The 23,796-nt window shown below is 38.1% G+C and overlaps 1 protein-coding gene across 3 annotated transcripts in view; it reads right to left on the bottom strand.

The window, feature by feature from the left end:
- Window positions 1-2,662: 2,662 nt before the first annotated feature.
- REL (REL proto-oncogene, NF-kB subunit) overlaps window positions 2,663-23,796 on the bottom strand; it is a 37,034-nt gene continuing 15,900 nt past the window's right edge. For 2 of the 3 annotated variants that reach the window (XM_045788038.2, XM_045788035.2), the window contains 6 exons: window positions 7,685-7,825; window positions 6,444-6,548; window positions 5,673-5,885; window positions 5,040-5,108; window positions 4,843-4,914; window positions 2,663-3,456 (listed from right to left, as the gene is read on the bottom strand). In XM_045788038.2, the coding sequence (XP_045643994.1) occupies window positions 2,666-3,456; window positions 4,843-4,914; window positions 5,040-5,108; window positions 5,673-5,885; window positions 6,444-6,548; window positions 7,685-7,825 (1,391 nt within the window). In that variant the 3' untranslated portion in view covers window positions 2,663-2,665. The remainder of the gene's footprint in view (window positions 3,457-4,842; window positions 4,915-5,039; window positions 5,109-5,672; window positions 5,886-6,443; window positions 6,549-7,684; window positions 7,826-23,796) is intronic. The other variant, XM_045788037.2, reaches the window with a different exon arrangement.

Below are 23,796 nucleotides of genomic sequence, written 5' to 3'. Positions count from 1 at the left end.
GGTAGCTGCTTAGGCCGGGGGTGGTGGGGGCCAAATGTTTCATTTTTAAATCATAATTTCTGAGAAATATTAATGGTACTTTGTGTCTTTAATCTTTTTCTTCTGCTTCCTAGACTATCTTAACCCCAAGTCTTATCTTGATCTCCTTCCCATTTCCCAGTATCATTCAACTCAGAATTTTTATTTACATGACATTCATACATTTCCATTTTGATTGTTCCAGTAAACTTACTGGTTTGGTTGGACACTGTGTAAATGAAATGACACACTGTTTCTAGCTTACAACATGCTCAACATTTATGGTAGGTTCTAGGTGTAAAATAAAGTCTTCAATAAGTCAGTTACTTAGCATCATGACAATTCCATCACAACTAAAATTACTGCCTAAATTATACCATCATTTTGCCTCTGGGATTACTTTGCTTTCAAACAGTTTGGATTACTACCATTATTAATCCTTAACCTGAAGGTGCATGATTCTGACATAAATCCAACGTCACATTAAACAGAATTATAAAAATTATAAACATCTAATAATTAAAGCTGTTCTTTCTTTCAAAAAACTCTATTAGTAGTACTTTAAACATTCAATAAATATTTACTGAGTGCTTAATATGAGGCAGACCCTGTTCTACAAACTGGAGATTCAACAAACAAAACACAAAAATTTTTATCCTTGTGGAGCTTACATTTCAGTATAGGGAAAAAAATTAAAAAAAAAATGCTTATTAGCAAAGGTCAGATCCTGGTAAGCACTATGGACCAATATAAAGGAGAGGGGACATGGAGCGCTGATGTGTATAGACTCGAGGAAGGCCTTGATCGGTATCAGCTGAATGAATCTGAAGGATGTTAAGAAGTGAGCTATGCATGTATCTGAGAGAACAGTCAAGGCAGAGAGGGCACCAAGTACAAAGAGTTTCTGAGGCACATGTATACTTGGTGTTTTTGAAGAGAGGCTATGAGGGCAGAGTGCCTGGAGCTGAATGAGAAGAAAACAGTAAGACATGAGATAGACGGAGTATAAGCTTGCCACTTTTAAGAACTTTGGTCTTTACTGAGTGGGAATGGGGAGCTACAGGACGGTTTTGAGCAGGTGAATGATACAATTTGACTTGTTTTAAAAATAATCATTCTGGCTACTTTGGGGAGAAGAGACTACAGGGGCACAAGGATGTAAGAGCATCTTTCGAGGCTACAGCTTCAATCTAGGCAAGAGATGATATAACAGTGGCTCAGAAGAGGAAGCTAATAGTAGAGGTCAAAAGAGGTGGTGAGCTTTGGATATATTTTGAAGGCAAGGCCTACCAGATTTGCTGATGGATTGACTTGGGAGAGAAAGAAAAGAATCAAGGATGACTCCATGGTTTTGGACCTGAGCAATAACTGAAGCATAGCACTGTTATTTACTAAGTTGGGGAAGATTGAAGGAGAAGCAAATTGGGAGGGAAGATCAAGAACTCAGTTTTGGATATGTTGAGTCTGAGCTGGATTTTTGTTCGTTAATGAGGTTTCTTAGTAGAGATGTCAAACAAGTAGTTTTACATACACGACTAAGGTCCAAGTATGGAGGTCAGAGGATAGGTCTAAGCTAGGGATAAAATTTACGAAGAGAGGGGCGCCTGGGTGGCACAGCGGTTAAGCGTCTGCCTTCGGCTCAGGGCGTGATCCCGGCGTTCCGGGATCGAGCCCCACATCAGGCTCTTCCGCTATGAGCCTGCTTCTTCCTCTCCCACTCTCCCTGCCTGTGTTCCCTCTCTCACTGGCTGTCTCTCTCTGTCGAATAAATAAATAAAATATCTTTAAAAAAAAAAATTTACGAAGAGAGCATGAAATTGGATGAGATCACAGTGACTGAGGAAACACAAGAAAGATAAGAGATCTAAGGAAACTTCTTCACCTTAAAGACATGAGTGTAAACCTAAAATCACAAGCAATTTTAAAGGTAGGGATTTAAATGGTCTAAAATGTAGAGAACTTCCCCTACCTTGAAAGCTCACTTCCACTCTCTTCTGTCCAAGTTAAATTTTTTTTAAAGACTTTATTTATTTATTTGAGAGAGAGAGAGCACTCCTGTACATGAGCGGGGGTGGGGAAGGGAGAGGGAGAGGAGTCTAATGGGGGCTGGATCCTCGGGTCCTTGGGATCATAACCTGAGCCAGAGGCAGACATTTCACCGACTGAGCGACCCAGGCACCCCCTGCCAAGTTAGATTCTTAAAGATTTTAAAGATTTTTGACTTACATATAAATCTAAGAAACTCCAAGCAGCCTCAGAAAACCCCTTAGGGGTCACCTTGGCCTATGGGTCTCAAAAATAATAAGAAATCATTTTTCTAATGACACAGTCATTACAGGTTTTACCTTAAATTTGCTTAAAAGCAAATATCAGTTAATTCATTTAACTAAGAATACATTAATACAATATAAAAGAAGTATAAAAAAGTATATTTGGAAGAATTGGAGCCTTGCTCTCATTTCCTCCTCATTCTTTACTGGGAAAATGGGGTAGGACTCTAAAGACAGAATTCCCACCATACACAGTATCAGGTCACATGTTTCAAAAAGAAGAAACAGTAACATCCTTTTAAATTTCTATTTCAGAATTTTCCTTTTATGATACTTTCCAACTTTGTATTCAATATACCCAAACAAGCATTTAAGTTTTACAAGTTACTCTGAAAAAATTCAAATGCAAATGAGTCGCTTAATTGCTCATTCTGCATAGTGCCAATACTAGAATACTGACTATGAACAAAGCCATGACTGTTTGGATTAGTACCGTTTGATGGTCCTGACTCATTTATCATACTGTTATCTGTACAGTTGAAGTCAGATCTGTCAAATGCCTCTGGCTGGGGAACAAAAGCAGCCGTACTGGAACTGGTGCCTGCTGGCATGCTGGGAGAGGACATCTGATGGAGCTGTCTCAAGTCTCTTGGGTCTAACACTGAATTACAGGAGGGGTTTTCGAGATTCATGCTCACAAGTCTCGGATTATCAGTCTCCCTCATGCTGTCATTACTAGGTGTTATCATATTCATAGGGCAATTCGGCAGCATGTTGCCATCAGAAATACCATATAAATCAGCTGGTGACATGGATGGTGCTTCCATTCTGCCTATGTCATTAGCATTGTTATAAATACAAGCATTAGAGGCATTCAAATCACTCTCAAGAGGCATTTCCAGATATGGCGAGATACCTTGTGGATTAGAGGAAAGTGTCCCTGTTGAAAAACCACTCAGTGGATTTGTACTGACTGCACGCGAGGTGGGGTGGGGCCCTGAAGACCAGCTTGAAGAAGGCTGAGACACCATTGAAGGTATGGGTGAAGTATGATGTGACAGTGCATTTGAGATGGACACAGGCGAGGAATAGTAGGAATCTGCTTGACTTGAAACACCTGAAGTCCTGGGCATTTCTGTCAAAACTGCACCATGAGAAAAGTTTGATTCTGTGGGGAGGAAAATGTACTTTTACAAACCGAAATAAAAGTATAAAAAGCATTATCTCTAAATTAAACTTGCACAAACACACCAATAGAGAAAATTTTCAAGCAAACTGATATAACATTTTAGATAAAAATATAAAACAGCACTAAAATTATTATAAGAGTCCAAAGCTAAATTCTTTAACACTTACTGTTTTACGAATACCTATAAAATAATTTTGGTAAATTATTTTGGCATAGATAGCTTCATTCCAGTTAAATATGAAAATTTAGCTTCTGAGGCCCTATAAAGTGAAAAATAAATCAGAATTTCAGAGAGGCCTGGCTGATTCAGTTGGTAGAGCGTACAAATCTTGATTTCAGTGTCGTGAGTTTGAGCCCCAAGTTGGGCATAGAGATTACTTAAAAAAAATATCAGAATTTCAGTTAGTGGAAATCTAAGTACCCAAATCATTTCATATTCACTACTTTTAGGAGAAAATGGAGGGGTGGAGGAAATGCTCATTAGGGATGATTGAAAAATACACATAACTTGCTAAGATATATTAAGATATAACTCTTGGGGTGCCTGGATGGCTCCAGCTGGTTAAGTGTCTGATTCTTGGTTGCAGTTCAGGTCATGACTTTGGGGTTGTGAGATCAAGCCCCAAGTCGGGTTCCCTGCTGGGCATGGAGCCTGCTTAAAGATTCTCTCTCTCCCTCTGCCCCTCCCCTCTCCCTAGATTTCTCTCCCCACCTCTCGAAAAAAAAAAGAAAAAAGATATAATTCTAAGGTACTACAGAATTCCCAGTCAGAAAAAAATTAAGGATTCTGTACTTATTTATATAGTATATGACTGCTGTACATACTAAACCAAGAAAAAGCATAGATTTAAAGGCAATAAAGACTTCTGGTTAAATAACCCTGGTTCAATGATTTGAACCAGAGGTTCAAAACTTTTTTTTCTGTAAAGGGCCAAATATTTTACGCTCTGTGGGCCATACAGCCTCTGATGAAACTACACAATTCTGCCACTATAGTGCAAGAAAAGCAGCCATAGACAATATGGAATCAAATGAGCATGGCTGTGTTCCAAGAAAGCTTTATTTTTAAACAGGCGACTGGCCAGATCTAAACCATTTCTTCCATGACACACTGTAATTAAATAAAATCACCACCATATGAACAAATGTAATTTCTCAAACAATAAATCCCAAAAACATAATCATAGTTTCCAACAGGACCTTAAGAAGCAGAGATTAATTCATTTAATATTCAAAGCATGAAAAAATCTGTGGGAATGGAAAATAGCAAAGAAGCAGTTTTCATTCTTAAGAATGAAATTCCAATATATTGGGCAAAGCACTGGTCTTTTGACCATAAGGAATACTCTATAGGGGATAAAATACCTTTTTTGATGAATCTTCCTTCTCCAGTTGATACTAGGGTACCAGGTCTAGGTCTTTCAGGAAAATTAACTGCTGTGATAAAGTTTTTCCATTATTAAATGCAATTTAAAAAAGAACATCACTTAAAATTTGAAAAACTGAATACAGCAAAAAAACCAAAATCTATTTAAATACAAATCAATCCAAAATACTCTTACCACAATCTTGCCACAGTTTCTGGAAAAGTAGAGTTGTTTTTTGTTTCTTTGCTTTATTGCCGTAAGTATCTGTTTAAAAAGAAACCAGGAAAGCATGTGAATCATCATAGATTTATGCTGCTTCTCCTTTAACAAATAAATAGGTGTTTTATTCCCATAAGGTGCTTTAAACAAATGTATATAATATGGATTTATTAGTAAGTGTTGCAGAATGTGTCCCAAGTCAGCAGCAAAGGGTATAATACTCATCTTGTTTTTTTTATAACACCTATAAGTCAACAATGTCAACTAATGCAATAAGGGCAGATAAAGACCAAACCAAAATGGAGACCACTCTGAGTGGCAAGCTTTCCATCTATAAAAAGGGCACAATAAAGACAAAAACAGAACCTCAAATATATAATAAATTTTGATAAACAGTTCAGATACTCCTAAATCATTCTAGATTCCTTTCCAAAGAAAGAGATGCAAAGAGCAGAGAGGTCAATTGATAAAAAAATCAACTGAAAACTTTTAGGAAATAAAATGTAAATTATGAAAACCTAACTGTATCCAAATGTATCTTACAAGGAAATGTTATTAGGAGAACTAACATTAATAAATATATGAAACACAACCACCAAGAAGTCATACCTTTTTCATCTGGCAGATATCTAAAATCCATAGATTCACTAACTTCCTGGTCAGAAGGTCTCCGCAACTGCATTTTTACTGTCACTGGTTCTGTTATCGCTCTGCAATATGGTGGAGTCTTAAAAACAATGGCTACTTGGCGGTGTACATCGGCTTGTGAAAAGATACCTTTTGCTTCCCAATCGTTCAACACAAACCGAACTTCTATGTCATCTAGTGAACACAAAAGGAAAGGAATAGCAATGGAAAACACAATCCATCTATTAATCTAAACTATAGATGGTCCCCAACTGATGATGGTTCAACTTAACAATTTTTTGACTTTATGATGGTGTGAAAGTGATATGCACTCAGTAAAAAATTCAGATTTTGATCTTTTCCCAGCCTAGTGATAGGAAGTATGACACTCCGGAGATGCTGGGCAGTGGCAACAAGCCCCGTCAGCTACATGATCAAGAGGGTAAACAACTGATACACTCACAACTGTTCGGATTTTCACTTTCAGTACAGTTTTCAATAAAGAACATGAGATATTCAATATTTTATTAAATAAATTGTGTTAGATCGTTTTGCCCAACTGCAGGCTAACTTAAGTGTTCCAGGCATGTTTAAGGCATACTAAGCTCAACTATGATGTTTGGTAGGTTAGGTGTATTAACTGCCTTTTCAATTTAAGATTATTTTCAAATTACAGTGCATTTATCATGGTATAACCCCACTGTAAGCCAAGGAAGATCTGTATATTCTAAATTCAATGAAACAAATAAATACCTTTCTGAACTTTATCACACAGTAGAAATATTTCATCGCCGCCTCTGACACTTCCACAGTTCTTGTTTACACGACAAATCCTTAATTCTGCAGTATTAGGAGCACCTAAATATAAAGGATTGTTTTAATGGGTTTCTGCCTCAGTAATATTCCTATTCCTTTTTGATGGTGAGAATTCTAGGAAAACAATTTACAGGACAGATAAAAGCTTTAGTGTATACATAAATTAAGGACACTAAGTACATTAATCATCCACACCGGTCCTTTTCCTTTCTAACTACACTGCCCAACCCGGTTTACAGCCTTGTGACTTCATCTCTCAGCAATAACAGATCCTCTAGTTAAATCTCTCTGTTCCTAAATTCTGATTCTTTCAATTCATCCATACACTGTCACCAGATTAATCTCTTAAATCATGACTATGAGCCTACAGCAATGCAATTTCGTGCTTCCTATTATTAGGATTATAATTTTAGTAATTCTCCCTGGCAATTCAAAGTTCTCCATGATGAAGATACTCTGATCCACCTTTATAGGCCTATGTCCTATATGTCCTAAGCTTCTATATGCAAAACAGGCAGTCATATACCATGAATGGATGCATATATTAGAGCAAATACACACACGTGCACGCAAAAACTTCAAGGGCAATTCATAATCTTTTAAAGCTACAAATATCCATATCCTTTGATCTAGCATTTGCCAACATATCTACTTCGGTAAAATTATGTTAAAAACACATTTGCACAAAATACACACATATAGGAAATTTACTGAAGTACAAATTGTTAGAGAAAAAAATCGAGAGGGAAACAAACCAAATGTCTTGTAATAGGGTAATGATTTAATAAAATTGTGATATAGCCATATAAGGAAATATGCAGCTACTGAAGAGAGAATAAGATACCGGAAAGGGAAAAAGGCTTAAGATATATTGCTAAGAGAAAAAAAAATTTTTTTTAATGATCTGTGATGACTTTTTTGTAAGTTGCCAAAAGTATATTGTATGAATGATAGTGATGATGTGTTTTTATGTATGAAGAAACTGGTGAAATATGTACCTGGGGATAGTGATTATCTTTGGAGGAGGAGATCAGAGAAAATTATTGTTCTTGTTATTTCAGTAATGCTTGTTTTTCTTATAATGAACATACTCTCTCTAACTGCCAAAACACTTTAAAAAATTAAACTAAAAAAACCCACAAGCTAATGCTACAAATATAAGAAAATAAAGTACTTACGGTTGTCATAAATTGGGTTAGAGACAACAGGAGGTAGAGCCGTTGTCAAATTACCATGTTCATCAGGGAGGAAAACTTGAAAGCATAATCTCACCACATTGAGGTCGCAATCTTCAATATCAAGCAGTTGCTGTTCAGGGACTAAATAGTACATTTTTTTTTTTAAGAATGTAAAATAGTCACATAGAACTAAAATCCTGCTAGGTCCTCCTCCCTGCCCGACATATCCAATAACCCTAAGTAGAACCAGTCTATGCTAACAAAATAGAATAGTATACAATCTCAAAAATGCCTTTTACCATTATCATATGTAGTCACTAACAGTATTCGTGAAGTTATGTGCGTGGTCAGGAAGTAACTATCCTAAATCATCCGAAATTTAGAGCAGAACCCCAAACTGATATTAATAACCAACCAAATTTTTACAAAAATGGTTGCAGGTTATACAAAACAGAGAAGAGGGAAAATATAAATCTGTATAAGAGAGAATATAGATCTGTATAAGAATTACTATCATCCCTATTTTATAGATGAGGAACGAATTTTAAAGAGATGAAATTACTTCTCCAAAGTTCCACAGATAGGAAGTGGCAGAGAAGGAGTTCATACTAAGAAGTCATTGAATCCTGAACCTATGTTCTTGAAAACTGAAGTCTATGAGAAAATTTTACATATGTTTTGCATAAAAGTGACATACACAGAAATACCTATTAAAATTCAGAACAATATCTTAGGGATTAAATACCAAGAAGACAATAGATGATATAAGGTAGCTAGCTAGTTTCCATAAAAAGTTTTATGTGCAAATTAGGTTTGCTTTAAAAGACAAAAAAATACTATAGCAGGAAAAATTTGCCGTTCTGAAAAAATGTAAAAACCTTTATGACAGAATATAATGTAATGACAGTTTTTAAATTAATACCTGAAAAGAAATCAGGTTCCAAAAGAAAATATTAACTGCCTTTTCAAATAATATAAGCTGTAGGAATAAATCATAACATGGTCATATTTTTTTAAAAGCACAATTACGTGAAAATTTTTATTTTTCAGAAAGTATTAAAATTTGAAATACTAAATTTGAAAGTTAAAACTCAAATTCTTAAGTCTTACAGGCGTAACTAATAAAATGACAATACATTTTGATTTTGACTTTTTATTTAAACTATGCTCACAGTCTCAGTAGCTATCACAACATTTAAAATATTCCCGTTAGGGGCGTCTGGGTGGTTCAGTTGGTTAAGCATCTGCCTTCGGCTCAGGTCAGATCCTGGAGTCCTGGGATCTGGTCCCACATTGGGCTCCCTGCTCGGCGGGGAGCCTGCTTCTCCCTCTACCTGCCACTCCCCCTGTTTGTGCTCTCTTTCTCTCTCTCTCTCTCTCTCTGTCAAATAAGTAAATAAAATCTTCAACAACAACAAAAAAATATTCCCATTAGTATTCTTAAGCCAAGCATTTGAAGGCGTCTACAAGAACTTATCTGTACAACTAGAAGGTCAAAATATACACTTGTGATGCGAGTGTTCATATCATAACATAATATGACATAACAGGTGTGGCTGAAAGGGGCTTATTACAAATAACAGAAGACACTCCTTTCAATTTTTTTTGCTGTTATCACTTAGCAAGGGTTTTAGGAGCTCTTTGCCAGGAATGGGGGTGAAGACCAAATATATATTTATTATAAATCACAATATCACAAAAGCCTAGAGAGGTTAAGTTCGGCATAAGAGGCCTCTTTTTTTCCAGATAGAGCCTGCCCATTTTCTAAGAGGTGGCTAAGAAAATGAGAAGTTGAGATAAATTCTCAATAGCCTATAGAGGAAACATAAAGGAGTTCAGGTTCTACCAAGGATGGAAGACCTGATAAATGCCAAATACTCTGGTTGGGGCCCTGAAGGAGCTATACCTTAGGATTTAAGAATGAATTGGAAAGACAGCAGATCTCACAGAGATAAAGTCTGGCTTCAAACAATCTAAATCATTTGCTGATTTGAGGTTGGTACTGACTAGCCACCAATACAAGAAAATCTCCTGAAGACAGATAACAATATCCTAGGCCTAAAATCTTTATAATTTTGCATAAACAATGACTGGTATTCTATTTTAAATAACTGGGCAAATGAGACAAAATAGAGGGGTTTTTTTTGTTTTTGTTTTTTTATTTTTTTTTTTAAGAAAAGAAAAACAACAGTCTATAGAAAGAGACCAGGGATGCCTGGGTAGATCAGTTGTTAAGTGACTGACTCTTGATTTCAGGTCAGGTCATGATCTCAGGGTTGTGAGACTGAGCCTCGCATCATGCTCTGGTACTGGGCATGAAGCCTGCTTAAGATTCTCTCTCTTCCTCTCCTTTTGCCAACCCCCGAAAAAAGAAAAAGACCACAAAGGATTCAAATAATGAAGTCTGCAGACACTTGACTTACAATATATATTCAAGGAGTTAAAAGACAATATTGAGTTTAGTAGAGAACTTGAAACTATTAGGAAAGGAACCAAACAAATTCTGCAACTGAAAAATACAATAAACTGAAATTAAGAATATCATCAAATTTAGCAACTGTTTTTATAAAACTTTATTTTGTATCTTGTCTATCTATATGCCAAGGACTAAAATCTGTTTACCAATATTTTCTACCAAGAGTCTCTGAAATGTTGATTTACATTTAAATCTTTATTTCATTTTCAGCTGATTTTTGTATATAACAAGAGGTAGAAAAATCCAACTTAAGTCTTGTATTTTCTTAAGTGTCTTTCTGGGCTCACAATTATACTTCACTGGCCAATCTGTCTATTGTTACTCCAATACGACAGCCTTAATTAATACTTCTTCATAATAAACCCTAATATCTGATAAAGTTAGTTTCTCAGCTGTTTCTTTTCTATAAAGTATGCTCCTTCTCCTGTTCAGAATAATTTTATCATATTTAATGAAAAATCTCAAGAGTTTGGACTTGCACTGAGTCTGTATATCAATTTGGGGAAAAATGCCATCTTTATAATACTGATATTAGTGAACATGACATGTATCTCCTTCACTTTAGGTGTTCTCTATCATCTCATAATGAAATTTTATAATTTTCCCTAAAGAAATCTTCATCACCATTTCTTAGATTTGTCGCCCTGTACTTTATATTTTCTGGCAATATTTTCTTTGATTATTTGTTGCTGATATATAGAAATGCAACTGACGTTTGCCTATTAATTTTACATCCATTCACCCTTTTAAAGTTATTATTTTAATTATCTATTTGTATGTCCTTTTGACTTTTCACCATAAATAATAGCTTCCAATAATTACAGTTTTATTTCTGCATTTTCAATTAGCTCTCACTGCACTGGCTACAATCTCCACGACAACGATGAAGAGAAGTAGAAAGAGTACACATCCTTTCCTCATTCCTATTTCAAAGTGAATGCTTCTGATGTTTCCTTCATTTAGGATAATGCTTGCTGTAGGCTTTTTAATATATACATATCATTCTATAACACAAAATGCAGTATTTTATTCTGCAATGTGACAAATTCTACTCAGTTTTAAAAATCTGCAAAATCTGAAGTATGCGAACAATCAACTTCTCTTAAATTCCTCTTAAATTAGTTTAAAATTTCCCTTTATATTTGATCAAATGTAAACAAGGTAACAATCGTTAATCTATCTTTAGAAATAAATATTACTCCTTAGTCCTATGAGCAGTATGTACGAAAATTTCATTTTTATCAAAAATATATCACCATGATCTGTTTCTCTTGCAAGTAGGAATTCAAATTTTTAAAATCAATTACAACATCTATTAGGTCTAGAGATGTGACATTTCCAAAATTTTAATACAGTTAAATATTACTGAAACACAAGTAAACAACAGGATAAAAATACATTTTATATAGACTAATAATTTTATTTTTTAAAGATTTTATTTATTTGACAGAGCAAGAAAGAGAGAAAGAGAGAGTGCACGCGTGCATGAGGAGTGGGGAGGGGCAAAGGGAGAGGGAGAAGCAGGCTCCCCATTGAGCAGAGAGCTGGATGGATGCAGGGCTCCATCCCGGGACCCTGGGATCATGACCTGAGCTGAAGGCAGACACTTAACCGACTCAGCCACCCAGGCACCCTGATCACTTGTCTTTTTAATCTGTGTTCTTAAAAAACTTAAAAAAAAAAAAACAAAATAAAATCAACTGTGTTCTTTTTCAGGCTACCAATATAAAATAATTCCCCCAAACTCAACTGTAAAACAGTTTTTGTAACAACTCATAGTCCTTGTATATGGAAAAATAGTAAAATACCTAATAAAACTGAATTGCAAATTCTTTATTGTCAAAACTATATAGATTTTAATTACTGAATATTAGAATTCCTTTTATGTCATTAAATACGTAGATAGAAAATGATAAATGAAATTTTTTTCAGCTTTTGTGGTATGAGTCCTCTACGAAGTCTAACTGCTATTCTTTAATTGCAGCTAAGTGGACACTATTAAAACTTGATATTGAAGCCCTTCATTAAATTCCTCGCCCAATTTAGATTTTAGCACATCTTAAACAATTTGAACAATATTTTTGCATGAAGCCTCAAATTTAAAACTACTTGATTGCTATCTATCCCTATTTGCAAGAGATAGTTCCTGTTTTAAAGAACTAATAGCAAGAAAGATAAGGAATGGCCTGACAACATACTAGTTGATGGAGTATACAAACTAATTCTACGCAAAGTAAGAATAGTTTTTAATCGTTTTTGTATTTTCACATGATATTTGATCTCTAGCACCAGTCTATGGACCAGAATTTGTAGATCCTATTCTGCTATACATTTCCAATTCCATTGTTTGTTTTGTTTTTTTTAGACCCAGGAGAACTGAGAAGCTCCTTTGTTTCTATACATCATGAATATGTTTCACAAAAACAAAGTCAGCCGGTCTCTGGCAGTACAGCAGAATTTTCCCATGTGAAGTGATGCAACTATGAGAAAGGATCACTTCAGGTCTGACAAATTTCTAGGTAAGTGGTAGAATTTGAACTTCCGATCCCAAAAATAAAATAAACAACTAAAGAAAGCCTAATTCTACCTCTGAGTTCAGGTTGCTTAAATTAGTTTTTAGTGTTTTGCGTTTTTTTCAGAGGGATTAGATTTTGTTTTCCTTAGTATTAGAAATGTACATTTTAGGTTTTGTTTCAATATTCTAGGAAAACAGTAACATATAATAATCATTATTTCTATTATGAAAACTACATCAGAATAGAGAATGAGGTCTACTCTAACCATTTATTTATATTTATAACCTGTTCTCCCTAACTTTTCATTGTCTAATAAATTACATAATACACTTATCTAGTAAATTTGTTAATTTCTCTTTTTTTTTATTAATAATGATTTTTTATTATATTATGTTAGTCACCATACAGTACATCCCCGGTTTTCGATGTAAGGCTCGATGATTCATTAGTTGTGTATAACACCCAGTGCACCATGCAATATGTGCCCTCCTTACTACCCATCACCAGTCTATCCCATTCCCCCATCCCCCTCCCCTCTGAGGCCCTCAGTTTGTTTCTCATAGTCCATAGTCTCTCATGTTTCATTCCCCCTTCTGATTACCCCCCTTTCTTTATCCCTTTCTTCCCCTACTGATCATTCTAGTTCTTATGTTCCATAGATGAGAGAAATCATATGATAGTTGTCTTTCTCTGCTTGACTTATTTCACTAAGCATTATCTCCTCCAGTGCCGTCCATGTTGTAGCAAATGTTGAGAACTCATTCTTTCTGATTGCTGAGTAATATTCCATTGTATATATGGACCACAACTTCTTAATCCAGTCATCTGTTGAAGGGCATCTCGGCTCCTTCCACGATTTAGCTATTGTGGACATTGCTGCTACGAACATTGGGGTGCATATGGCCCTTCTCTTCACTACGTCTGTATCTTTGGGGTAAACACCCAGTAGTGCAATGGCTGGATCATAGGGTAGCTCAATTTTTAACTTTTTAAGGGACCTCCACACGGTTTTCCAGAGTGGCTGTACCAACTTGCATTCCCACCAACAATGTAGGAGGGATCCCCTTTCTCCACATCATCTCCAACAATTGTTGTTTCTTGCCTTGTCTATTTTTGCCATTCTAACTGGCGTAAGGTGGTATCTCAGTGTGGTTTTGATTTGAATTTCCTTGATGGCTAATGATTTTGAACATTTTTTCATGTGTCTGTTAGCCATTTGTATGTCTTCATTGGAAAAGTGTCTGTTCATATCTTCTGCCCATTTTTTGATTTGTTTATTTGTTTCTCGTGGATTGAGTTTGAGAAGTTCTTTGTAGATCTTGGATACCAGTCCTTTATCTGTAGTGTCATTTGCAAATATATTCTCCCATTCCGTGGGCTGCCTCTTAGTTTTTCTGACTGTTTCCTTGGATGTGCAGAAACTTTTAATCTTGATGAAGTCCCATAAATTCATTTTATCTTTTGTTTCTCTTGCCTTTGGGGATGTGTCATGAAAAAGGTTGCTTTGGCTGATGTCGTAGAGGTTGCTGCCTACGTTCTCCTCTAGAATTTTGATGGATTCCTATCTCACATCGAGGTCTTTCATCCATTTGGAGTTTATTTTTGTGTATGGTGTGAGATAGTGGTCAAGTTTCATTCTTTTGCATGTAGCTGTCCAATTTTCCCAGCACCATTTATTGAAGAGACTGTCTTTTTCCCACCGGATGTTTTTTCCTGCTTTATCAAATATTAGTTGCCCAAAGAGCTGAGGGTCCATTTCTGGGCTCTCTATTCTGTTCCATTGGTCTATGTGTCTGTTTTTGTGCCAGTACCATGCTGTCTTTGTGATCACAGCTTTGTAGTACAGCTCGAAATCCGGCATTGTGATGCCCCCAGCTTTGTTTTTCCTTTTCAACAGTTCCTTGGAGATTCGGGGTCTTTTCTGGTTCCATACAAATTTAAGGACTATTTGTTCCAGTTCTTTGAAAAACGTTCTCGGTATTTTGATCGGGATAGCATTGAAAGTGTAGATTGCTCTGGGTAGCATGGACATTTTAACTATGTTAATTCTTCCGATCCATGAGCATGGAATATCTTTCCATCTTTTTATGTCTTCCTCAATGTCTTTTAAGAGTGATTTATAGTTTCTAGAATAAAGGTCCTTTACGTCTCTGGTTAAGTTAATTCCAAGGTAACGTATGGTTTTTGGTGCTATTGTAAATGGGATGGATTCCCTGATTTCTCTTTCTTCATTCTCGTTATTCGTGTACAGAAATGCAACTGATTTCTGAGCATTGATTTTGTATCCCGCCACGTTACTGAATTGCTCTATAACTTCTAATAGTTTGGGAGTGGCTTCTTTTGGGTTTTCCATATAGAGTATCATGTCGTCTGCGAAGAGAGACATTTTGACTTCTTCTTTGCCGATTTGAATACCTTTGATCCCTTTTTGTTGTCTGATTGCTGTTGCAAGGACTTCTAGTACTATGTTGAATAATAGTGGCGAGAGTGGGCATCCTTGTCGTGTTCCTGATCTTAAGGGAAAGGCTTCCAGCTTTTCCCCATTGAGAATAATATTTGCAGTAGGCTTTTCATAGATGGCTTTTATGAGATTGAGAAATGTACCTTCTATTCCTACACTCTGAAGGGTTTTAATCAGGAAAGGATGCTGTATTTTGTCAAATGCTTTTTCGGCATCGATTGAGAGGATCATATGGTTCTTGAGTCTTTTCTTGTTGATATGATGTATCACGCTGATTGATTTGCGAATATTGAACCACGCTTGCATCCCAGGTATGAATCCCACTTGATCGTGGTGGATAATCCTTTTAATGAACTGTTGGATTCTATTAGCAAGTATCTTGTTGAGGATTTTGGCGTCCATATTCATTAGGGAAATCGGTCTGTAATTCTCCTTTTTGAGGGGGTCTTTGCCTGGTTTGGGGATCAAGGTAATATTGGCCTCATAGAATGAGTTTGGTAGCTTTCCTTCTGTTTCTATTTTTTGAAATAGCTTTAGGAGAATAGGTATTATTTCTTCTTTGAATGTTTGGTAGAATTCCCCAGGAAAACCGTCCGGGCCTGGAGTTTTGTTATTTGGAAGGTTGTTTATCACTGACTCAATTTCTTCATAATTAATTGGCCTGTTTAAGAAATCAATTTCTTCCTTTTTCAATCTTGGTAGTTTATAGGTTTCCAGGAAGGATTCCATCTCTTCCAGATTGCTTAGTTTATTGGCATATAGCTGTTGATAAAAATTTCTAATAATCCTTCCAATTTCAATGGTGTTCGTCGTGACCTCTCCTTTTTCATTCATAATTTTAATAATCTGGGTCCTTTCTCTTTCCTTTTGGATAAGTCTTGCCAGTGGTCTGTCAATTTTATTGATTCTCTCCAAGAACCAGCTTCTAGTCCTGTTGATCTGCTCTACTGTACTTCTGGTTTCTGCTTGATTGATTTCAGCTTTAATTTTGGTCAACTGCTTCCTTGTGCGTGGATTAGGCCTGTCCCTCTGTTGCTGTTCCAGCTTCTTGAGGTGAGAATATAAAAACTGCATTTTAGATTTTTCTATTCTTTTGAGTGAGGCTTGGATGGCTATGTATTTCCCCCTTAGGACTGCCTTTGCAGTATCCCATAGGTTTTGGACTGTTGTATTTTCATTCTCATTGGTCTCCATAAATTGTTTAATTTGATTTTTGATTTCCTGGTTTATCGAGTCATTCCTGAGCAGGATGGTTCTTCGTCTCCAAGTGTTTGAGTTTCTTCCAAATTTTTCCTTGTGGCTGAGTTCCAATTTCAGAGCGTTGTGGTCTGAGAATATGCAGGGGATAATTTCAATCTTTTGGTATCGGCTGAGACCTGTTTTGTGTCCCAGAACATGGTCTATTCTTGAAAATGTTCCATGGGCATTAGAATAGAATGAGTATTCTTTGGTTCTGGGGTGTAGTGTTCTATATATATCTAAGAGGTCCAACTCGTCGAGTATGGCATTCAAAGCCTTTGATTCTTTGCTTAGTTTTTGCCAGGGTGTTCTGTCTATTTCTGAGAGTGGAGTGTTGAGGTCCCCTACTATTAATGTATTTTTATCTATATGTCTCTTTATTCTGGTTAAGAGTTGGCTTGTGTATCTTGCTGCTCCCCTGTTGGGGGCATATATATTTATAATTGTCATATCCACTTGTTGAATACTTCCTTTAAGAATAATATAGTGCCCTTCTGCATCTCTAACTATAGTCTGTACTTTAAAATCCAATTTATCTGATATGAGAATTGCTACCCCAGCTTTCTTTTGAGGTCCATTTGCGTGAAAGATGGTACTCCATCCCCTTACTCTCAGTCTGAATGCATCTTTGGGTTCGAAATGAGTCTCTTGTAGACAGCAAATGGATGGGTCATTTCTTTTTATCCAATCTGCAACCCTGTGGCGTTTGAAACCAGAATTTAAACCATTAATGTTCAGGCTGAGTACTGAGAGATATGCTTTTAATTCTGCCATGTTGTCAGTAAAGTCTTTGTTTGTATTGGCTGTGACTTTCTGTTCTGTATCACTCTTGGGGCCTTTTTACTTTTATAGAACCCCCCGTAATACCTCCTGTAGGGCTGGTTTCGTGGTTACGAAATTGGCTAGTGACTGTCGATTCTGAAATGTCTTTATTTCTCCATCAATTCTGAATGACAGCCTTGCTGGATAAAGGATCCTTGGCTGCATGTTTTTCTCTGAAAGAGCTTTAAAAATGCTCCCCCAACCCTTTCTCTCATTCCAGGTCTGTGTAGACAGGTCTGATGTAATTCTGATGCCTTTGCCTTGGTACGTGAGAAATTCCTTTGCCCTGGCCGCTTTCAATACTGTTTCCTTGGATCTCATATTTGCGAATTGCACTATGACGTGACGTGGTGTAGGTCTGTCATGATTGAGCTTGGGAGGGGTCCTCTCTGCCTCTTGGACACGAATTTTTGTTTCCCTTGCTAGATTAGGGAAGTTTTCAGCTACAATTTGTTCAAATATCTCTTCTAGACCTCTGTTTTTCTCCACCCCCTCGGGGATGCCGATGATTCTAACATTGGATCGTTTCGTTGAGTCAGTAATCTCCCGTAGCCAACATTCGTGGGCGTGGATTTTTTTAAGACCATCTTCTATTTTTATTTTTTCCTCTATTAACCCATCCTCCAATTCACTAACCCTTTCCTCCGCTTCCGTGACCCTGGCCGTCAGAGCCTCTAGTTTTGCCTGCATTTGGCTCATAGAATTTTTAATTTCTGTCAAATTCGCTCTCATTTCCGCCCTTAGGGATTGTATATTCTCAGTAATATTTTCCTGAATACTTTTTTCAAGTCTACTCATTATCTTGACCATTGTTACTCTGAATTCCATTTCTGATAATTTGGTTACATCCATATCCGTTACTTCTGTGGCAGAGGCCACTGACTCACTGTCTTTTCTTTGCTGGGGGGGGCTTCTCCTTCTTGTCATTCTGATGAAGAGAGGTTGCGGGGTTTCCAGAGCCCAAAATTATTGCCTGGGTCCCAGGCCGTGCCCCTTGTTTTATAGGGATCTTAGAGATGTGGGCTTCTTCTTTAAAGATTTTATTTATTTACTTATCTGAGAGAGGGAGACAGACAGTCAGCAAGAACGAAACAGAAGCAGGGGAGTGAGAGAGGAAGAAGCAGGCTCCCAGCGGAGGAGCCCGATGAGGGACTCCTTTCCGGAACGCCGGGATCACGCCCTAAGCCGGAGACAGGCGCTCAATGACGGCGCCACCCAGGCGCCTCGGGTTGTGGGCTTCTTGATTTTTCAGCCTGCCTTCCGTGTTCTGGGGGAGGGGCCTGCCGCGCCGATACTCAGGCAGCCCTGTTTGGGTAGAGTCTCCGTGTCCCCTGCGAGGGAGGATGGGGATGGGCACTCTCTGAGCCGGTATTTCCAGGCTTTTGTTCTCTGGCGGCTTTCCCTGGCGGCCGGCTATGCCTCTTCTGAGGGTCAGAGCAGCAGAGGCTGCATTGTCGCAGAACAGAGGGATTGCGGCCCGTTCTCCACTGATGTTCTGGCCACTTTAACTCTGTTACTGTTGGTGCTGCTCAACCCTGCGGCGTCCCGGGATGTGCGCACCAACTCGGCGACCCTGCCCCCACTTCCAGGGCCTGCGCGTCTCTGTCCTTTGTGTTTCTAATGCCGCCAGCCACCGGCCGCCCCGCGCACTCCCGGGTCTCCCGGTCTCAGTCTATGCCCAGTGAGCACACCTCAATTCCGGAGTTTCGTGAGAAGCCTGGTGGCGCGCGCACCCGGTTCAGGGTCTCAGTCTGCTGTTTCGCGGGTGCCGACCGCGAGTCCGCCCGCTCCCCCGTGCAGGTGGCCCGCCAGCCGCCAGCCGCCCCGCGCGCACTCCGGGAGTTCCCGGTCTCAGTCTGGATCCCGTGAGCGCACCGGGATTCCGGTGTTCCGGGAGATGCCTGGCGGCGCGCGCGTTCACGGCTCACCGGTCTCAGTCCGCTCTCTCGCGGGTGCCCTCTGTGAGTCCGCCCGCTCCCCCGTGCAGGTGGCTGCCGCTTCCCGGAGCCCAAACGCGGCGGCTCCCTCCCCCTTCCTTTTGTCTTCCGATATCCGTGCACGGTTTACAGCTCCCCTCTTGGTACCTCAATACTCAGCGCTGGAGATGTTCATTTGTAGAGATCCAGATGCATCATCCTGCGTCTCAGGCTGATTCCGTGGTTATTTAGGCTGGTCTGGTACCTATCCAGCTCGACTCAGGGGACCGGCTGAAAAAGGGGTCCCCTACTCCTCCGCCATCTTAACTCCCTTCCAAATTTGTTAATTTCTGAGGTCTTTCTCTACAGAAACATAAGCTCCTTGAAGTCAGGAATTTCCGTCTGTTTTATTCACTACCTTATCTGAAGCACCTAGAACAAGCTAGAACTATAAAGACTGAATGAGGTAAAAAAGTGATGAAGGAATGAATGCACGTAAGTAGTTAAGATGTGTAACCTACTGCATAGAAGTAGGAGACTTTTACCTCAAGGGACTTAGTCATGAAGATATTTAATATAAATATACTGTTTAGGCATGGAAGTGAAATATAACCCATTCCATCATAGATCCAGTCCACGACGAGCATGAAATTCATCTCAGAAGACAACTACTGAAGCATTAAATGATGCAACAGATGCCACAAAGCTTTTCATGACCAATTGTTGAGTGAATGGTATATATTAGGAAGATATCACGTTGGGCTCAAGAGAGCTGAAAAGGCTTTCAGGGCATTTCAGGTAAGGAAAACAACTTGAATATTTTTGGTAGACAAGTACAAACAAGACATGTTCACTCATTCATTTGTTCATTTACCCTTTCAACAAATTTTAATTAAGCCTCTACCATGTAGCAGATACTAGGCTATGTGTTAGAGATACATAGAAGACAGTCCTTCAGAGCCTCAGGACTCAGTGAAGGAGAAACATGCAAACAAAATTACAGCAAATCATATTAGAAATATGTACAATATTTTGGGAAAACAGGATACTTCTGTCTGGAAAGGTCACAGAAAGCTTCAAAGAGGTGACCTTAAACTTGAAGGCTTCATCAGGTAGATCAGAATATTTCATGTAAGAGAGTTGTAAATATAAAGACTGAGTAGTAAGAAAGAATGTGGCTCTTCTAACATGGCAAAATGGTTCAGATTGCAAAAACAAAGCACATATAGTGTACACTCAGTATTAGGGGAAGGAGGGACGGGAAGTCAAGGCAGAGGATGCAAGCTAGAGGTGAAGATGGAATGGAAAGCAAAGATTGGATTATGAAGGGCTTTGAGTGCCACGACTGAGAAGTTGAATCTAGCAAGTAGATCAGAGTTGCTCGAAGTGTGGCCCATGGATCACTTGCATCAGAATCATCTAGGGCAGAGATTTTCAAATTGTAGTTTGGGACCCACACTGGTCATAAAATTAATTTGGTGGATGGATAAGCATTTTCTTTTCTTTTCTTTTTAAATTTTAATTCCAGTCAGTGAACATACAGTGCTATTATTAGTTTCAAGTGTACCATATAGTGATTCAACAATTCCATACATCACCCAGTGCTCATCACAAGTGCACTCCTTAATCCCCATCACCTATTTCACCCTCCTCCACCCACCTCCCCTCTGGTCACCAACAGTTTGTTCTTTAGAGTTAAGAATTTGTTTCTTAGTTTGTCTCTCTCCTTTTTTCCCCTATGCTCATTTGTTTTGTTTCCTAAATTCCACATTTGAGTAAAATCATATGGTATTATTGGTCTTTCTCTGACTTATTTCACTTAATAATACTCTCTAGCTCTATCCATGTCATTGCAAATGGCAAGATTTCATTCTTTTTTATGGCTGAGTAATATTTCATTGAATATACATACATCTTCCTTATCCATTCATCAGTTGATGGACACTTGGGCTTCCTCCATATCTTGGCTATTACAAATAATGCTGCTATAAACATAGAGGTGCATGTGGATAAGCATTTTCTTAAAAAAAAAGAGAGAGAGAGAGAAAGATATGGAATGGAAAGGAATGGAAGAATGGAATAGCATAGAGGACATATTCCATGTAGTAAGAATCTGGGATCCACTGGGCAGTCATAAAACTAATTTGGTGGGCTGGATAAGCATTTTCTTAAAAAAAAAAAAAAGGAAAAGAAATGGAATGCAAAGGGATGGAATAGAGAATACTGCATGTAGTAAGAATACTGTTTTTATCTATGTATGTATGTATGCCTATATATGTATTGCGTGGAGAAATAAGATCGGTTTCTTCTGTGAGTCACATTCAAATAAGAAACATGGAGTTACAGGTTTCTTAAAACACAGTCCCAGGGGTACCTGGGTGACTCAGTCAGTTAAGCATTTGCCTTTGGCTCAGGTCATGGTCTGGGGATCAAGTCCAGAGTTGGGTTCCCTGCTCAGCGGGGAGTCTGCTTCTCCCTCTCCCTCTGCCCGCCTCACCCCTGCTTGTGTGTGTACTCTTTCTCTCTCTCTCTCAAATAAATAAATCTTAAAACAAAACAAAACAAAAAAACAAAAAACCAACACAGTCCCAGATCCCTTGCCAAACCTAATGAATTAGTCAGAATGTGACCTGGAACCTTTTTAGCAAGTAAGAAGGGATTCTTAATGCACATTCAAATTGAGAACCACTGCTGAAAAGTATTCAGAGCCACTGAAGGATAAGCAGAGTTCTGAAGTGATTCCTACTGGTTTTAGAATGATATTTTGTATGCAGTGTATGAAGTGCTCAGAAGATGATGAAGAACAGAGACAGGACCACAAGTTTAGGGGCTAACAACAACGGTCCTGCTACAGGCTATAAATGATGTAAGCTTACATTCCGACGGGAAATGGAGAAGATGGACTGAGACAGGGTCAGGGTAGGGTGAACAAGAGAGTTTTGCTGGAATAGTGAGGGGTTATGAAGAGGACCAGTGGAAGAGAAGGCAGGAAAGATATGCTGGAGTTATATGTGGAAGACTTTCAATTTAGGGCCATTTAGTTTTTAAACTTTCAAAGGAGCCATTCCAACTTCTTAAACAGAATAATATGCTAAAAGCACTGTTCTAAGAAGATTACTCTAACAGGGTGGGGGTGGGGTGGATTCCACAACTTGTATTGTGAGATAGAGCCTTCAGCTAGAGAGAGCAAAAGGGCTACGGGGAAGAAATGGATATTACAAAAAACTAAACAACAACCAAAAAACAAATACTGTGAAGGCTCAACTGACAGGATTGCTCCCTTCCCCAAATCTAAATCCACCTAGGCAGCTGAGTAGACAGAAGATCATGAGCCTGGTAGCTAGGCTACCTGTGTTCAAATCCCAGCACCACCACTTACCAGTTCTATGACCTTGAGAAAATTACTTAACTTTTCTACGCCTTCATTTCCTTATTTTCAAAATGGAGATAACAATAGTCCCTAACTCATAGGTTGCTATAAGAATTAAATGAAGTTTAAGAGGCACCTGGCTGGCTCAGTCGGAAGAGCATGCAACTCTTGATCTCGGGATTGTGAGTCTGAGCCCCATATATTGGGAGTAGAGATTAAATTAATAAACTTAAAAAATTTTTAAAAAGATTAAATAAAATAAAATATGTACAGCACTTATTTTTTACTAAGAACTATTCAAAGTGCTATATGAATATTATTAACATCATGCCTGGTTCTGGATTGGTAAAAAACCAAAAACCTAAAATACTTCTAGAGGGCCCATCTGCCTCTTGACTCCTGCATCTTCCTTTCTTAATGCCTTTTCCACTGGAATCAGGAGACCTACACCTGAACTCTCGTTCTGCCACTTGTACTTGCTACAAAACTTGGGAAAATTATACAACCAAACTTTGCGATTCTCTTCTATAAAGCAGTGTTGTTGTAATGACTAAATACATAGCATACATAAAGCACTTAACATTTGCTCCTTGACATATGAAAAATACTTAATAAATGGTAGCTGTTATTTATGATCTTCTTGTTTTATACTACATGATCCCTGTTTATACTGCATCTAGACCTCGACAGACTCTTAGTAAGTTTGGGCTTTCACTTTAGCATTGAAAATGAGCAGACTCTTGACCCAGAAATTTTCCACTTTTGAAAATTTATCCTAGGGGTGCCTGGCTGGCTCAGTCAGAAGAGCAAGTAACTCCTGATCTCGGGGTCATGAGTTCAAGCCCCATGTTGGGCGTAGAGAGGACGTAAATTAAAAACAAAACAAAACTTAAAAAAAGAAAAAGAGAAAATTTATCCTAAGGAAATAATCACACAAGAACTCCATGTATATGTGTTCAATGGAGTGTTTTAAATAAAACTGAAAATAACCTAAGTGTTCACTAACAGATGCCTAGGTAAATAAATTGTGGTCTATCCAAACAATAGAGTACTCTGTTAAAAGTAAAATAGAATTGTAAGTACCAACATGGCAAGATTTAAGATCTATTCCTAAGTGAAAAAAAAAAAAAGCAGTAGCAGTATGGCATGGTTCTATTTATATAAAAATACATGCACACAGTTGTGTATACAGCTGGATATTTACTGTTTAGTGGATTTTGCGGGGGATGGCAACTGTAAGCACTCTGTACTGTTTGAACAGATGAATGACTACACCAGGCTAAATGCTGGCATCCCGCACTACAGCAGTCTC

Source organism: Ursus americanus, chromosome 7 (genome assembly GCF_024610735.1).
Source record: "Ursus americanus isolate L20-20 chromosome 7, mUrsAme1.1.p, whole genome shotgun sequence".
In the NCBI taxonomy this organism is placed as follows: domain Eukaryota; kingdom Metazoa; phylum Chordata; class Mammalia; order Carnivora; family Ursidae; genus Ursus; species Ursus americanus.
This window is presented reverse-complemented; position numbering and strand designations above follow the sequence as displayed.